This window comes from Lampris incognitus, chromosome 9, assembly GCF_029633865.1.
Source record: "Lampris incognitus isolate fLamInc1 chromosome 9, fLamInc1.hap2, whole genome shotgun sequence".
In the NCBI taxonomy this organism is placed as follows: Eukaryota; Metazoa; Chordata; class Actinopteri; order Lampriformes; family Lampridae; genus Lampris; species Lampris incognitus.
The window spans coordinates 29,457,895-29,477,014 of record NC_079219.1 but is presented as its reverse complement, the minus strand read 5'-3'; the positions used below and the strand labels follow the sequence as shown (position 1 = coordinate 29,477,014).

Below are 19,120 nucleotides of genomic sequence, written 5' to 3'. Positions count from 1 at the left end.
TAGATAGATAGATAGATAGATAGATAGATAGATAGATAGATAGATAGATAGATAGATAGATAGATAGATAGATAGATAGATAGATACACACACACACACACACACACACACACATAGAGATATTATACTGATTTATTTTTGATTTCCGCAAAAAGCTTACTACTTCACTGTTCCTAAAGAAAAAGTAAACTTCATATCTAGTGGTGACTTCTCATCTATCAAATACTATGACGTATTATATTCATTCAGACCAAAATGAAACACAGTTTTAACGCTCTCAATTAAGTAACCTTACCATACACTACCAGCAAGAGTTACCACAAAGTAAGGTGTGAAGACCTGCACAACGTCGCATGTAAGATGCCTTACTGAGTTGGTGAGTGGTTTAGGAATGACACCACTGGGTTATCTCACCACATCTTTGATAACGTGTGAAACATTTGCCCTCACCTGTTCTTATGCACATTGTTTTTCCTGATAAAAGACTTCCTGAAAGCTTGTTCTCTCTCTTACTCCACCTCTCTCGCTCTCCACTCACACACACACACACACACACAAGCTATCCAACATCCACACTTTAATCTTAGCCTCCCTCTCACCATCTCTCTTGACATTGTATTTACTCATTATTGCAAGAGACAGAGAGAGAGAGAGAGAGAGAGAGAGAGAGAGAGAGTGTGTGTGTGTGTGTGTGCGTGCGTGCGTGCCCCGCACGTGCACGTGGTGAGTGGAAGAAAACAAATTTGTGGGATGAAACCAAAAGAGCAACCACTACAATAACACAATCTCACTCTTCTCCTCCCAAGATCAGCGGCTTCAATCAGCCGAGTCTTACCACACGCTATGACGGGTGGGTGAAGGGTTGGGGGGGGTTGGGTTGGGGGGCTGGAGGGAAAGAGGTAGTGCATTCATACGTGTTAATCCCTGCACAACCTGTGTAAATCGAGCTGAAACTGCATGCATTTTCCCCTGTGCATGTGCAATGCGTGCATGTGGGAGAGAAAAGGCAACCGGTAGGGACGGAACAGAAAGGAGAGCGAGAGAGAGCGAGAGAAGAGAAAGAGGGAGGGAGGACAGGGGGGAAGGAGGGCCTCATGCCCTGAACTTGAACTTGGAGCTGGTAGGGTGTCTGAGAGGTGGATTGGGTCAAGCCCTCAGAATGGAAAAGAGAGAAAGACCGAGATGAGAGATGTCAATATCTCCTTTCTAAGAAACAATGGAGGGGTGGGTGGGGTGTTTCTCACAAGGCTTCTAACACTAATAAGATTACTAAACACTCATACGGGGGAGGGGGGGGTTATTCAAATTGGTTTTTGCCTCAGCCACAAACTGAGTAGATTTGGGCATTAGTCGGTGTAAGAATGACAGCTTGCTATGGTGTAAGGGCTCATATGCAGACCTCGTAGCATCAGACTCGTTTTTCAAGTCTGCGTTTTGAGGAACGTCCTGATGTTTGGGATGAATTCGGGATGAGTTGGAGGTCAGAGGTGGAGCAGAGGTTGAACTTGAACTGCACTTCATTAAAGAAAGGAGGCTGGATTTTTTTTTCTTTTTTTTGAGACAGTGAAGAGATAAAGGCTCGCCTAAGCGTGTTTCTACTTTACGGCCTTATTGTCGTGTTTGTTAGCTGTGAGGTGGCAAGTAGAGAGAGGTAAATAGAGGGCAGAGTGCAGAAACATCCTACCTTGGTCTGGAGATAGTGGGGGTAGTAGTAGGTGTACTGGGGGTACATTGGTTGCTGCTCCAAACGTTTTCCCATGTAGCTTGAATCCAATGTGAGGTCCTCGGGGCTGGGGAGAGAAGCTTCCAGGCAGGGCAGAGTCACTCCGAGGGCTGGCCTGGAGCCTTCAGATGGCCGTTTAGAAGAGTGGAGGACAGTGGGGGGAGTGAGAGAGAGAGAGAGAGAGAGAGAGAGAGAGGAGAGAGAGAGAGAGAGAGAGAGAGAGAGAGAGGGCGCAAGAGAGAGAAGGCTGTCCTGCCAGCGGAGGTGTGAGATCGCGAGACGGACCAAACGGATGGATAGATAAAACGGAGGGAGTGGATGGTAGTGCAACGGCTGTCTCTTGGTCTGTCCGTGCGTCTGTCTATCTTTGTGATGTTCCTTGTGAGCCTCTCAAACCCTTTCCTCTCTCCAGGTGTCCGGAAAAAGAAAGGGGATCCGAGGAAGGGGGGGTAACAAGGAGGTGGTGGATGAGGGGAAGAAGAGATGAAAGGATAGTGGAAGGCGATACAAGACGGCAAACGAGGAGGGATTGAATGGGAGGAGGGAGGGCAGAGGGAGAGGAAGAGGAGGAGGAGGAGGAGGAAGGGAAGGAAGGGGAGGAGGGGGAAAGGGATGGGATGGTAGAATGGATGGATAGATGGATGGCCAGACGGAATCCGGTTGCTTGGGTCTTTGCACTCTCTGCTCTAAAATGTGACCCACTCCCGTTCTTCTCCGCTGTCCTGAACATTCCCCCCCCAATTTGCTTCCTATGTCTCTACTTTCTCTCTATCGGTACCTCTCTCTCTCTCACTCTCTCCCACACACACACATGCACACGCACACACATACACGCACGCACACGCGACGAAACCCTGATCCCACCGAAGGCTCGGCTGTATCCGGTAAAACACGCTGCGTCCTCTGCCGTATCCTCCAAAGACTGGGAAAGCAGTGATGAACTCGCGCACGGATGTGGAGCTACAGTGGAGGAGTAGGAAGAGGGGGAGGAGGAGGAGGAGGAGGAGGAGGAGAGAGGGTGGTCTACAAGCTGAAGCTGTCCTGGCTTTTTTTCCCTCTCTCTCTCTCTCTCTTACTTCCCTCCCTCTTTTGTTAAGCTCCGTGGATAGACAGGTAGATAACGGCGGTGCACGACGAGGATGATTATGGGGAGGGGGAAAAAAAGCTTGCAAAAAAACCCAAAACAAACAAACTCCTATTGCCGGGAAGACGACAAGCCTTATCAGACACACACACACACACACACACACACACACACACACACACACACTGAGGAAAATCCCCGCTGATCCACAAGGTGTCTCCTCCAACTCTCTTCTCTTTTTCTTCTGCTTCCCCCTCTGCGATCTCTGCGATCCCTGTCTCTTTCTTCTCAAGCTTTCTCCCCCGACGGCTTGCTCCCCACTCTGCCCCGCCGGCCTCGGCTGTGTGCGTACGTACGTGCGTGCGTACGGCTGTGCCGTGCGTGCCTGGTATGTGTGACTGTGCGTGTCAACTGAGAGACAGTGTTGGTGCGTCTGTTGCCGTCCGCTCCACTCTGCGCGAGGCATAGAGGGGCTCGGCACCAGCGCAGCTACGCTCCGCCCCTCTCTCCTTCTCTCTCGCTCTCTCTCTCTCTTTCATAGAACTGGAGAACAGTGGGAGTGGTTGGTCCTGCCCTCTCTCAAGCCCTTGTGTGCCGGTGAGCGAAAGAGAGTCAGGGAAAAACAGAGCAACAGAGAGAAGGGCGTGCTACTGACGGAAAGGAGGAGCCAGGAAGAGAGAATTGAGAGAGAGAATTGAGAGAGAGAGAGAGAGAGAGAGAGAGAGAGAGAGAGAGAGAGAGAGAGAGAGAGAGAGAGAGAGAGAGAGAGAGAGAGAGAGAGAGAGAGAGAGAGAGAGAGAGAGAGAGAGAGAGAGAGAGAGAGAGAGAGAGCGCACTGTTTAAAGGGGAAAAAAGGACATACGGAGTATAATTAGAAGCAGGGTCCCCCTACTGGTACGACATAAACAGAGCCATAGAACGTTCTCCAAAAAAACACCAAATATAAAATAAAACAACAAGCTTTGACCGGATCTGTTGTGTAATTCTGCTTCTTTCTGTTTTTAACTTTGTGCTTACGTGCATGCATTACATAACACATCTACCTTTTATGCCTCCATCCCGTATTCCAGTATCTTCCATTCAGTGTGCTCAATATAATATGCTACATACACGCTTCAATGGATGCTCAAACACAGCCAACACATGTATGAATGCCTCTCTGCACACGTGCAGTGGTTCCCTTTCACTCCAGCAGCCATGCTCAGGCGTGGGGGGCCGTTTGTATGGTGTGCGTGTAGTGCAGCGGTTGTGTGGCATAGTGACCACTGACACAGTGTTGCCTGATGTGTGATGTAACCAGGATGTGAGTAGTGCTCTTAGATAAGCGCAGAGAGCCATGCATAAAAAGAGTGCTCAGCCCCTGACTGCAGCTGTGCGTGCTTGTTGGCATGCATGAGAAGGACAAGGGTTGGCAGAAAATGCAAATTCGCTGCAGTGGAGAGGACATGACAAGAAAAACAGAGTTTACCAAAAACCTTCTTTCACATAAGAGGTTTACTTCCTGGGAGAAATCAAACCGATACAGAGACCAATAATTTTCTTGCCCGTCGGACGTTTAGTCATCTGGGCTACACAGCACATTGGTTCATTTTCCTCTCACCTGCCCTCTTTTTTTTGTATTGACCTTTTACTGTCAGTATGTACTATTAAAGATTATTGAAAGAGGAAATTAGTTTTGCTGTAGACAATCTGAATGGGACGGAGGAACAAGGAAACTATTTTTGCTCAATTGATTCATTCTATAATTACAGTCGAGTAGCGAAATTCATTCATCATAATTCTTCATCATGTGATGAGATTATGAAGCTTTTACTCGTTCCCTAAAAGACCGTTCAACTACAAAATAAATAAATACATACTACATGCATGTATAAATACATACATACATACATACATACATACATACATACATACATACATACATACATACATACATACATACATACATACATACATACATACATACATACATACATACATACACACAGCCTATGAGTCAACGCAGTTTGCCATTTTTTTCGCCGAGATTCATCATGGTTTTTAAGTGGATTGAGAACATGACAGTGTTTGTGTATTTTCTCAATCACTTTTAAGGGAAATAACAAAAGTGTACTGCCACCCCTTTCCGCCACAATCTTTCATTCAGCAACTATTTTCACTGGGGAGAATTTCCACTTGCCCCTTCTCTTTGCTCACAGCATTGGCATGTGAAGGCAAGCTGCCAAACAGATGGTTGTATAAGTAGCCTGAGTGGCATAGTACTCTAAAAACAGGGCAAGCTCTGTCAGCATACTCAGCAGCTAACAACAACAGATTCTGGTTGCAAAATTATCGCTAAAATTAAAGCGATTGTCACCGTTGTTTTATGATACACATCATTATAAAAATGATATAATGGCATTTACAAAAATGATGAACCCAGGTAACTTTTTCTTGACTCAGATATAAGTAGTTATGTAAGATTTTGGAGTCATGTGCAATGAAGATACCAAAAACATTGATTGCCTGAGAAAATGTCTGTAAAACAGTTTTGTTTTTTGGGTTTTTTGGGGTTTTTTATCAATTGCAGATTGTAATTACATTTTAAATTTTCAGTTTGAGGGAGGATTTTTTTTTAAACCCATCCTGAGAGATATTGTTTTTGATCGTTTTTCTGTTCACAAATTTATGGAAATATGGCCGCAGTAAATGAAGTAACATTTTCAGGACTGGTCCCTTGTCAAACTGAAATAAAGTTCAGGAGGTTATGATGGCGAAGGTCACAGTCAAGGTCAGGAAAAAGGTCAAAATCAATTTTCGGCCATGACAAAAATGTTCCAATTTACTTAAAATTAAAACAAATATTTGACTTTTTATTATATATATACACACACACACACACACATACATAGACTCGGAAATATATTGAGGTAGAGGAGACCTCACTTACAATATAGTCAAGCAAAACAACACATCCTAGGCATCAAGAAACACAAATAAGATACTTAGAAAGAAAACACGGTGATAAGAAAGTATAAGTAATAAGAAAATAATACTAACATATTAAAACCTTAAAACAATGAATAAAGCAATTTAAAAATGTACAGCAAATGAGTCAACAAGAACAGCTGTAAATGAAATCAGATTAAATTGAAAATTTAAATTGCCCTAAGGATAAAAATGAGGTAAGTTTTACAATGTCCGAGTGCTATTTCAGGCTGCAGGTGCACAGAGCAAAAAACCAGATTTTTCAAGCTCAGTAATAACAGCCAGCACTGGCGTAATCCAAAAATTTGAGAGTGTTCAATAGGGGGACGACGTTAAAAGACAACAACGAAATAATGTAAGGAGGTAAAAAAACAGTAAGGGCCTTATAAATAAATAAAACCCAGTGTTTATCATGCTTAACAGAGAGAGAGAGAGAGAGAGAGAGAGAGAGAGAGAGAGAGAGAGAGAGACAGACAGACAGACAGACAGACAGACAGACAGACAGACAGACAGACAGACAGACAGACAGACAGACAGAGAGAGAGCGACCCACTCTTAGCATATATAGCTCACAATGATGAGTATTATAAGGATCACCAGTAATAAATCTTAGTGCAGAATGATAAACAGTGTCCAAGGGCTTCAGGGCCGCGGCTGAAGCATGCATGTATGAAATTTCACCATAATCCAGAACTGATAGAAAATTTGCCTCAATAAGCATCTTTCTGCAACGCAGAGGAAAACATGTTTTATTTTTATAAAAGAAACCTAAGTTTTCCTTAATTTGCTCACCAGAATAGTCACATGATATTCAAGTTATCTTCTTATCAATCCAAATTCCAAGAAAATTGTATTCGGTGACTCTATCAATATTTGTAGCATTTTCAGTAGCGATAATGAGATTATAATAATCAATATTTTTGGCTCTGGTGAAAAGCATGAATTTAGTTTTATCAGCATCAAGAACTACTTTATGATTATTGAGTGCCACTTGTAAATCAGTAAAGCAGTGCTCTTGGCATTGCAGTGCAAAACTGTATCATCAGCATAAAGATGAATATTACACCCAGTTACAGACGAAACAATATATCTATATACAGAGTGAACAGAACATGTCCCAGGATTGAGCCTTGAGATACACCTTCTGTAATACGCACAAACTCAGATTTAATTCAATAGCCACATGCTGTTGTCTGTCCATGTGGTAACTCTGAAGCCACTTGTAAGCAATTTCATCAAATCTGATACTATGAAGCCTTTTTAAAAGCAATGTATGGTCAACTGCATCAAATGTGGTTGTGTGGAGTTGTCAACAGCCGTACCGAGAAGTTGCAAGTAAAGGGGGAGGGGACTGTATATTTGGGCTGTGGGTTATGGGGATATATACAACGCAGAGTTCAAGGTTAGCGTTGTTCATGTTTTTAGGTTTGTTTCTCAAATGTAAAATTCTACTCTTTTTCTATATGGGAATTAATATGTGTGTTAATTACTATGTCAAATGAGGTCAGGCTTAAATTTACACCTGGAATTGCAGAGGTTTACAGAAACTAAAAAAGGTTAAACAGGTGGTACATAGGTTGAAACATATGCATTCAAAGACTGTGTTTCTACAAGAAACATGTCTACTGGTACAAGATAATTCTAAGATTAGGAAAATATGGCAAGGGCAAGTATTTTCAGCTTCTTTCTCTACAAATGCATGAGGAGTTATGACTCTCATACATAAATCAATATCTTTCCACACACAGAATGCAATTGAGGATAAAGCCGGAAGATACTTAATGCTACAGGGCAGACTCCTATCAGAAAGTCTGAATTTAGTCAATGTATCTGCCCCCAATGATGATGACCCCAAATTCTTCTAATAACTTGTTTTTAATCCTTTAAACATTGTCTGGTAATAACATAATTGCTGGGGACTTTAATTGTACATTAAATCTGACTAGAGACCGGTCATCGGGTCCTGATCTGACACATGCAAGGAATAGGAAGACCATACATCAATTTATGAAAGAGCTGAATTTACGGGATATTTGGAGGGAAGTGAAACCGGATGCTGTTGAATATTCATGCTGCTTTGTTATTCTCGCATAGACTATTTTTTAATTTCTGCAGATTTAATTCCTAAAATGCAGGACCGCATTTATGACAGTATTGTAATTTCGGACCGTGCGCCAAACTCAATGTTATACGTCGATGCAGGGTTAATAGGGGGTCCGCCAAGATGGCAATTCCAGCCTAGATGGTTGCAAGATCCCAAATTCCCAGAGTTCTTGGAGCTACAAATAACCCTCTTTTTTTAGATAAATGCATCTGAGACGTCAGCTAGCATCCATTGGGAGGCAATTAAAGCTTTCATTAGGGGTCAAATTATTAATTACACGAGTCTCAAATTGAAAAGAGTCAATCAAAAAATGACTCTATTGGATTCCAAAATAAAAGCCATGGAGAGGAAAATGTTTCAAGATGGCTCTCCGAACATTCACCAGGAATTGTTACTATTGAGGTCTCAGTACAACGAGATGTCTGCTTCTAAGGCGGCAGCCTTCTGAGGCTCAAACAGACATTTCTTGATCAGCGGGGAAAACCTGGGAAATTGTTAGCTTAGAGGATTAAACAGTTGCAAACTGAGAGAGCCATTACAACAATACAGAAGGAAGACAGAACATTTACAATAGAACCTCTAGAAATAAATAATGCTTTCAAACTTTTTTTATGAAAAACTATATAGCTCTGACAACTCATTAAATCTGGATTCTATGAAATACTTCCTGGATGGCCTTGCCATTCCTGTTATTCCGGAGGGACAGAGTGAGGGGCTTGGGGCGGAGTTGACATTGGAGGAGATATCTGGTGCAATAGATTGTATGAAACTCGGGAAAGCTGCAGGGCCAGATGACCTACCCATAGATATATACACGAAATTTAAAGCAAAACTACAACTCCCTTTACTAGAGATGTTTTATGAATCATTCCAAAATGGCTCTCTTCCACCATCATTAAGAGGCACTTTAATAACATCGCGTCAAAAGCAGGAAAACCCAGTGACAAATGTGAGAACATGACCAATAAGCTTATTAAATTCAGATGTAAAAATATTATGTAAAATTTTAGCTAACAGACTTCAGGATAAAATACCAGGGATAGTCACAAATGATCAGAATGGATTTGTACAAGGTCGGCAGGGGTTCCACAATGTTAGAAGTGTGCTAAACATTTTACATAGCCAAAATGGGGGCGCTAGATACAGCTCTACTCTCCTTGGATGCTGAGAAGGCCTTCGACAGGGTCGAATGTCCGTATCTTTTTGAAGTCCTTAGACGTTTCTGATGCGGGGAAAACTTATGTAAATGGGTGGAACTGCTTTATGATAATCCAACTGCTGAAGTGTTGACCAACAACTTGGTATCTATCCTAATTAATATTTGTAGAGGGTGTCATCAAGGTTGCCTGCTGTCCCCCCTACTGTATATTCTTGCTATCGAGCCCTTCGAAATAGCAGCGAGGGCTCATTCCAGCATTTCAGGTATAACCACAGGGGAGGTGGAATATCGCATCATGCTTTACGCGGATGATGTGATCCTGTTCATCAAAAATCTGGATAAATCTATTGATGAAATTTTAAAATTGATTAAAGCTTTCTGTAAAGTACCTGGCTATAAGATCAATCAATCAAAATCTTCAGTGGTATTACTTAATTTGGAAGACAGAGGCAATCCTATCCCCCAGGTGTCTACCTTTAATATAACAAACTGCTTTACATACCTAGGCATACAAATTGTACCTAACATAGAGGAAGTGGTGAGGAGGAATACGACTCCCTCATGGATTCTGTATCTAACTCAATCAATAGGTGAATGCCCCTGCCAATTTCTTTAATTGGAAGAATTAATGCTCTAAAAATGAATGTACTACCTAAGATACTTGTTTCAAAACCTCCCTCTACCCCCCCCCCCTTCTGATTTATTCTTAAAATTGAGGAAGTTATTTTCCAAATTTATATGGAACAACAGCCACGCCAGACTCCGGTTATCTTTACTATACTTACTTTATGACAGAGGGGGGCTCCAGTGCCCTAATCCTCTTTGGCACTACTGGGCTGCTCAGCTGAGAACTATCATGTTTTACTATACAACTAAAGTTGTTCCTAAATGGATGGAGATGGAATCTCATTCGCTTAGGGTACCTCTCCCTATGTATATGTACTCTGCAAATTTGAAGAAAAAAAAAACTAAGAAAACAAACCCTTAACCCCACTGTATGGAACATGATAAATGTCTGGAACGAGGTGCGAAGATATTTGGGTGAAACACACCCTTTGACTTGCTTCAGCCCAATATGGGGTAATGATAGCTTTATTCCTGGCAGGTCTGATGCTGGTTTCAAAATCTGGGCTGATAAAGGAATATAAAAGTTGAAGACCTATTTAATCCAGAGGAGAAAAATCTCATGTCATTTGAAAATTTGTCTAATAAATATGATATCTCACATAAGCATTTCTTTAAATACTTACAACTCAAGTTTCATTACAAAAACTCAAAACCACTCACTGATCCAACCACCTCTTTCCCCTCTGGAGATAATCTTGTCAAGAGACAGTCTTGGGAAAAATATTATGACCAGTTTCTATGACGTGCTTCTATGTAGTTCACCTGAGTCCTCCGAAAAGAGGCTTATGGCATGGAGTGAAGACTTACAAGAGGATATTTTGATTGAGGAGTGGAGTGATGCATGCACAGGAGGTCAAAAACAAATGGCCAACACTCGCCTGAAACTTCTGCAGTATAACTGGTTAATGAGGGCATATACTACTCCAGTTAAATTAAAGAAATTCAATGGAAATTTTCCAGATGATTGTACTAAGTGTGAGCAGGCAAAAGGGACTCTATGGCATTTTATGTGGCAATGTGAAAAGATACAAATGTTTTGGGAAGAGGTGAGACTCATGCTAGAAGAGATCTTGGCAATAAAACTGACCCTGGAGCCCAAATCATTCATCCTTTGTCTGTATCCAAATGGACATGATATACAGGAAAGAGAGAAAATCTTCTTAAATGTATGTTTGTTACAAACAAATCGATTAATAGCTCTTTCGTGGAAGAACGTTAATAGGCCATGAATAAGTCAATGGCTTAGGGGAATGTCTTTAACCCTACCCTTGGAGAAAATCACCTATACCGTATACTAAAAGATAAACAGGACATATTTAAAAAGATATGGGGCCCGTTTACACATTTTATTGAACATAAAGACCTGGGAAATATTTTAGATGAACCAGAAGATGAATTGGGGGGAGGGGGGGTGAGCCTGCAAAGTGATTTTTTTTTCAAGGTGGTGTATTTTGACAATTGGCTACCTGTATAGAATGTAGGAGAAATTGTATAGGAAAAGAGAAATTTTTGTTTTGTGTTATTTTTTTTTGTTGCACAAAAAACAATGAAGGTTATCAGTTGGCACATTAAATATCTTGTCTTTGTAGTGTATTCAGTGGAATATAGGTCGAAAAGGATTTGCAAATCATTGTATTCTGTTTTTATTCACGTTTTACACAACGTCCCAACTTCATTGGAATTGGGGTTTGTACATAAGCAGCCTTCCAGACCTTAGGAACTATACCAGTTAAAACTGAAAGGTTAAAAATATATAATATGTAGCTGACAACAATTGGAGCTGCAAGCTTTAAAAAGTATTGATTGCGTTTATCCTCACCAACTGATTTTTTTTAATGTCTACAGCTAATAATGCATTGGCCATGTCACCAGGAGAGAACAGCTGTAGTGTAAATCAAGGCCTTGGCATTACCTGAGTGTCAGGATCTATAGCAGATGTAGGGAATCCTGTATAAGTTTCATCAAATTAGTTACCAGCAGATGCAAAATGTTTATTAAAAGCTACACAAATCTCTTTATGGTCTGAAATTGAACACCCAACAGCTGTGGCAAGAGTAGGACATGAAGGGGAAGTCTTACAGTTAAGTGAATTTACTGCCTTCTTGAATTTTGCTGGATTTGGGAATTAAAGGCAAATAATAATTAGATTCAGCCTTTCTTATTGCAGATGTGCATGTTTCAAAGCATCCTAAAAGTAAGCCAGTGACCAGGGTCCCCAGTAAACCTGGTGAGATTCCAAGCTTTGTTTCTCTCTTTGAGTTAGAAGGAGATTTCTGCTGAGAACCAGGGACTTGACCTATTCTGTGTTCTATGTTTTTTAAAAGGTGCATCCTTATCAACTACAAAAATAAAAGACTTACAAAGGTGGTCAAGAGCTAATTCAACATCTGGGGTTTTATCAGTATCATGAATATCGCTTTTCAAAAGATCATTCAAGAAGGCCTGCTCATCAAAATGTTTGAAATTCCATCTAATCACCCTACGTGGACATTGTTTTTTCATCCTGGTATTTCCAACACAAGCTATTGGACAATGATCAACGAAACTGACCTCAAAAACTCCAGAGTCCATAATCTTTCTATTGGACAATGATCACCAAAACTGAGCTCAAAACCTCCAGAGTCCGTAATGCTTTTCTTTTCTATTTGTTAAAATTAAGTCAATCAGAGAGATGACTTTGAGGGGTCTTTTAAGTTTGGCCTGGTAAGATCAGTAATTACCTGTGAAAGATTAACATCGACACAGACGTCTTTTAAATAATCAGAGGCTGAATTCAACCAGTTTAAGTTAAAATCACCTAAACCAATCAACTTTAATTTTTTATATGGAGCTAAAAGATCAGCTATCTTGTCTTCTTGAGGAAGAAGTAGATTCCGAACCAACAGAAGGTATACTGCAGCACAAGTCACAGAAACTTTTAATAATGATTACCGAATATGTCACAACACATAGTGCATCGCACCCTACTGCACATGGGGCTGCATAGCTGCAGACCGGTCAGAGTGTCCATGATGACCCCCTGTCCACCGTTGAAAGCGCCTACAATGGGCATGCAAGCATCAAAACTGGACCTCGGAGCAGTGGAAGAAGGTTGCCTGGTCCGATGGATCCCATGTTTTTTAGAGAACATGGATGGTCATGTACATGTGTGCCATTTACCTGGGGAAAGATGGCACCAGGATGCACTGTGGGAGGATGACAAGTCGGTGGAGAGAGTACGATGCTCTGGGCAATGTTCTGCTGAGAAACCCTGGGTCCAGCCAATCATGTGGACATCAATTTGACATGTGCCACCTACCTAAACATCATTGCAGACCAGGTACACCCCTTCACGGCGATGGTACTATACCCTGATGGTAGTGGCCTCTTTCAGCTTGACACTTTCCACAGACAGATGGGAAATGATAGGGAAGCTAAGGGACAGTCAACGAGAGAGAGAGAGAGCGAGAGAGACCCCTGCTAATTTTGAGTTAGTGTGAATGCTCTGATTAATAAATGTAACTAAATAATACTTTGTTTGTGATGACAGTTTTTTTTTTTAGTTTCAACAGCTAGCGCATTGTCCAATGTGGTCCAAGCACTGTGGATTATTTGATGCATTCTGTGACTTTCTCTCCCCCTGATCCACCAGAACAGCATCCTCTCTGGATTCTGGGACCACCTGTATTACAAATTAAGCACTGGTCGTACAGTAATAAGTGTGCACAAAAATCATTAGGCTTACAGGCCCAGTAGTATGTGAGATTAGCAGCGGACTGATATGTTCATGCACACACACACTCAGAAAAACCCGTGTTTTTCCTGCCATTACAAGACTTTTGTGCAGCACCCAAGTCGATTGAAGGGGAAATATGGAAGAAAAAACAAGTTTTTAATACACAGTGCCCAAGCTAAAAAAATCTACCAAATAAAAACGTTTTGCCTGTCAGTCTGTGAATGTGCAGCCTCCTAGGCGGACCCCTGCATGAATGTGACCAAGTCTAATATGAACTTGGACTTTCCAAAAAGAAAATATTTGCTCATCTAGTAGCTCTGCTATAGTCAGTAGTCTGTTCTAGTCTAGTCAGTAGTAAGTAGACTAGTCAGTCTAGTCAGTAGTCTGCTCTAGTCAAGTCTTGTCAGCTCTAGTCTGATTCACCGGATGTTCACTGTTGGTATAAGCCTGCCATTGGCCGACTATTTCAGTTGGAATTCTCCTCCCCTTCTGCTATCTACATGTTGCCATTTTCAAGGTTCCCATCACTGCGTGAAACAACAACTTCCAAGCTAGCAATCAACACGCTGAAAATGACAAGTCCCCCTCCAACACCATTTTGCAAGGGCACCGTTGCTACATCCTGGGTTTAGCGCCGCTCAAGATGATTGTGATTGGCTTAAATGAATACGAAGAAGCCAGAGTATTTTTTACCCCGATACCGACAGCATGAGGGCAGCATGGCTCAGGAGGTAGAGTGGGTCATCTAGTAATCGGAAGGTTTCTTATTCAATCCCTGGCTCTTCTGTCAAAGTGTCCTTGAGCAGGACACTAAACCCTTAACTGATCCTGATGAGCAGGTTGGCACCTTCTATGGCAGCCTCCACCATCAGTGAATGTGTGTGTGAATGGGTGAATGTGAGGCATACACTCTATGTGCTTTGAGTGGTCAGTAGAATAGAAAAGTGCTATATATAAATGCAGTCCATGGGTTGAGCCAGATCTTTCTCCAGTGCTGGCACAGTGCTGAGAGAAAGTGAGAGAGAGTGAGAGAGAGAGCGATAGAGAGGTTTTCAATCACAGTAACCATGAGAGGCTGTTGGTCATACAGCCATAACTGCACAAAAATATTTTGGGCTGATAGGTGATACACATACACACACACACACACATACATACATGACCAAACGCATAATCCTCTAAAGCCTTCTGGTGGAGATAACTAGGCAGTCCAATTTACCATACTGCATTTTATATATATATATGGCATGAACCAGGCTTGCACTGTCTATTGAATAATTACTTGAATCACTGGATTATTTTGCTCCTTATTTGTTGAACACTTTCCCTACTGTTGAGTGTTTCTTTTAAAAAAAAACTCATATATATATATATATATAGATGGAGGGGAAACATGTTTTAATACATAGCAGTACAAGCTTGTTTTGTGTGTCGTGCACTCATCAGCTGCTAATGTGATTCAACAAACACACAGTATACGTTTCCCCGCGTCACGCCCCTTATTTCGGTGGACAGCAACCAATCAGAGGAGAAAACATATGAACTATTACAACCAATGGGGTAGGTAGTTATTGTTATAGTTAACTATTATAACCCATTGGTTGTAATAGTTCAAATGTTTTCTCCTCTGATTGGCTGCTGTCCACCGAAATAAGGGGCGTGATGCGGGGAAACGTATACTGTGTGTTTTCTTTGTTGAATCACATTAGCAGCTGATGAGTGTGCGACGCATGAAACAAGCTTGTGCTGTTATGTATTAGAAAAAAAAATTCCTACATCTATATTGATATTCCACTCCTCGTTAGTTGAGCACTCTTATCAACACTATTGATGGTTTCCGGAAGAAAAAAAAACTGCATTTGCAGATTTTTTTTGGTACTATTTATTCAGTTGAACTGATATTCTGTGCAGTGCAGGACCCATTGGAGGTAATTCCATTGGCATCAGAGAGCCACTATAACGAAACTTTGATGTGAAATATGGGACTGGGCACGTAGTAAGCTGGTAGAGGTACCACAAGCATGAAAAGGCATATATTGATTATATTGTATTTGCAGTTAAGGAGAGTGCATCGCTAAGCCTAAAATTAAATGTTTAAACTCCCTATGACCCCTTGGATAACACATATTTACATGCAGGAAGCCACACAGACACAAACACAGACAAACACAGAACAGAGAGAGAGAGAGAGAGAGAGAGAGAGAGAGAGAGAGAGAGAGAAAGGCTACTTTCATTAGATAATAAATGAATGCTGCAAGGCCACAAGGAGATCGGGTACAGACGAGCATTTGTAAGCAAGTATGTTCCACCATCGAGTTTTCACTGAAATGTATGATACTGCTTATGCATGCACACACACACACACACACAACAACAACAACAACAACAACATCAACAATGGAGGGGCAGAGAAGTGAAGCATCGAGCCGTGCGACAGTCTTATTATGAGGCACAGTCTTTACATCACAGTCTGTATTCTGCTGCTACAATAAATCACATTACTTCATCTAATGACAAGTCAGTCATGGTGGTTGTCAATGCATAATCGTTAATTACAATTTTACAATCAAATAGACATTTACTGCCTTGCTAACACAATCTATTTTACCCTCAATGCTGCCTCGTCCTTTTCCTGGAAGTACTGCCTGGAAAAAACTTCTTTTTTTTTTTTACAGGCACAAATGAATGCCGGCTAAATTGCACATTAAGAGAAATAACTTTTGGTGATGCTGTCTCGGTGAATATTATTGAGGCACATTTGCATTGTATTGCTAAAAAGATTGTTTTCTACGGAGCGGTCAATAATATCAATGCCTCACGGCATTATTATCAAGCAACAAAATGTTTTTATATTCTTATCCAAGGGCGCAGGAATGACAGACAAAAAACTGATACCGAGTATAATGTCAAGGTTTTTATCTCTCACTGTGTTCTTACAGGCCCCTCTCATCAAAGCAGCTTTCAAATGGAGCAGGAAAGGGCATGCTGTGGCTTTGGGGTGTACTTCTCTCATCACTGACCACCAGATGTACAACAAACACAAAGCCAGAGAGGCAGAGGAGGAAGAGCTTCACATCTGAGCTCAGATACAGCTGGGAAAACAGAAAAGGTCACGATGATGACGGTCAAATTCTACAGGAGCCATTCTCATCAGTCTTCAAGGAAAAACACTGGCTGGTACACAATCGAACACACTCGGTGGTATTTTTCACACAGCAGATTAGAGGTGGTAAACTGCTGATTACATCAAATTGCAACACACAATGTGAGCAAAAAACTTGTCTCTACAACACACCCCACGCAGGCAATGTGGAAAAAAACCATTTTAGGTACCTGTTGAGCAGATAACAGTTTATGGTTCTTCACAGGGATACATCAGCACAGATGGACGTTGTGCTGCAGCAGGTGAACCCAACTAATCCATTTTGGCACAGCTTATAGGTGCCAGACCACAATGGCACCCATTTGCTCAACGCTGATTAGGTGCTAACTCAAGAAGCAAGTTTGGTGATGTCTCCATTTACTACTACTACTACTTTCGGCTGCTCCCGTTAGGGGTCGCCACAGCGGATCATCCGTTTCCATTTCTTCCTGTCTTCTGCGTCTTCCTCTGTCACACCAGCCACCTGCATGTCCTCCCTCACCACATCCATAAACCTCCTCTTTGGCCTTCCTCTTCTCCTCTTCCCTGGCAGCTCCATATTCAGCATCTTTCTCCCAATATACTCAGCATCTCTCCTCCACACATGTCCAAGCCATCTCAATCTTGCCTCTCTTGCTTTGTCTCCAAACCATCCAACCTGAGCGGTCCCTCTAATATAATCATTCCTAATCCTGTCCTTCTTCGTTACTCCCAGTGAAAATCTTAGCATCTTCAACTCTGCCGCCTCCAGCTCCGCCTCCTGTCTTTTCGTCAGTGCTACTGTCTCCAAACCATACAACATAGCTGGTCTCACAATCATCTTGTAAACTTTCCCTTTAACTCTTGCTGGTACCCTTCTGTCGCAAATCACTCCTGACACTCTTCTCCACCCACTCCACCCTGCCTGCACTCTCTTTTTCACCTCTCTACTGCACTCCCCGTTACTTTGGACAGTTGACCCCAAGTGTTTAAACTCAAATGCCTTTGTCACCTCCACTCCTTGCATCCTGACCATTCCACTGTCCTCTCTGTCATTCACGCATAGGTATTCCGTCTTGCTCCTACTGACTTTCACTCCTCTTCTCTCCAGTGCATACCTCCACCTATCCAGGCTCTCCTCAACCTGCACCCTACTCTCGCTACAGATCACAATGTCATCCGCGAACATCATCGTCCATGGAGACTCCTGCCTGATCTTGTCCGTCAACCTGTCCATCACCATTGCAAACAAGAAAGGGCTCAGAGCCGATCCTTGATGTAATCCGACCTCCACCTTGAACCCATCTGTCATTCCAACCGCACACCTCACCATTGTCACACTTCCCTCATACGTATCCTGCACTACTCCTACATACTTCTCTGCAACTCCTGACTTCCTCATACAATACCACACCTCCTCTCTCGGCACTCTGTCATAAGCTTTCTCTAAATCTACAAAGACACAATGCAACTCTTTCTGGCCTTCTCTATACTTCTCAATCAACATTATCAAAGCAAACATCGCATCTGTGGTGCTCTTTCGTGGCATGAAACCATACTGCTGCTCGCTGACCGTCACCTCTTCTCTTAACCTAGCTTCTATTACTCTTTCCCAAATCTTCATGCTGTGGTTGATCAACTTTATACCTCTGTAGTTGTTACAGTTCTGCACATCGCCCTTGTTCTTGAAAATCGGTACCAGTATGCTTCTTCTCCACTCCTCAGGCATCCTCTCACTTTCCAGGATTGTGTTAAACAATCTAGTTAAAAACTCCACTGCCATCTCTCCTAAACATCGCCATGCCTCCACAGGTATGTCATCAGGACCAACTGCCTTTCCACTCTTCATCCTCTTCATAGCTGCCCTCACTTCCTCCTTGTTAATCCACTGAACTTCCTGATTCACTATCCCTACATCATCCAACCTTCTCTCTCTCTCATTTTCTTCATTCATCAGCCCCTCAAAGTATTCCTTCCACCTTCTTAGCACACTCTCCTCGCTTGTCAGCACATTTCCATCTCTATCCTTGATCGCCCTAACTTGCTGCACATCCTTTGCAGCTTGGTCCCTCTGTCTAGCCAATCGGTACAAGTCCTTTTCTCCTTCCTTAGTGTCTCACCTGTCATACAACTCACCATACGCCTTTTCCTTTGCCTTTGCCACCTCTCTCTTTGCTTTACGCTGCATCTCCTTGTACTCCTGTCTACTTTCTTCATCTCTCTTACGATCCCACTTCTTTGCCAACCTTTTCCTCTGTATAATTTGCTGTACTTCCTCATTCCACCACCAAGTCTCCTTGTCTTCCTTCCTCTGTCCTGATGACACACCAAGTACCTTCCTAGCTGTCTCCCTCACTATTTCTGCAGTGGTTGTCCAGCCATCTGGCAACTCTTCACTACCACCCAGTGCCTGTCTTAACTCCTGCCTGAACTCCACACAACAGTCTTCCTTCATCAACTTCCACCATTTGATCTTCGGCTGTGTCTTCACTCGCTTCCTCTTCTTAGTCTCCAAAGTCATCCTACAGACCACCATCCGATGCTGCCTAGCTACGTTCTCCCCTGTCACCACCTTGCAGTCTCCAATCCCTTTTAGATGGCGCCTTCTACATAAGATATA

The 19,120-nt window shown here is 42.3% G+C and overlaps 1 protein-coding gene across 1 annotated transcript in view; it reads right to left on the bottom strand.

Moving 5' to 3' along the window:
- Window positions 1-1,913, bottom strand: part of rbms3 (RNA binding motif, single stranded interacting protein) — a 190,410-nt gene extending 188,497 nt beyond the window's left edge. The window contains 1 exon segment of the mRNA XM_056285968.1: window positions 1,685-1,913. Within this exon segment, the coding sequence (XP_056141943.1) occupies window positions 1,685-1,759 (75 nt within the window). The 5' untranslated portion in view covers window positions 1,760-1,913.
- Window positions 1,914-19,120: the final 17,207 nt, after the last annotated feature.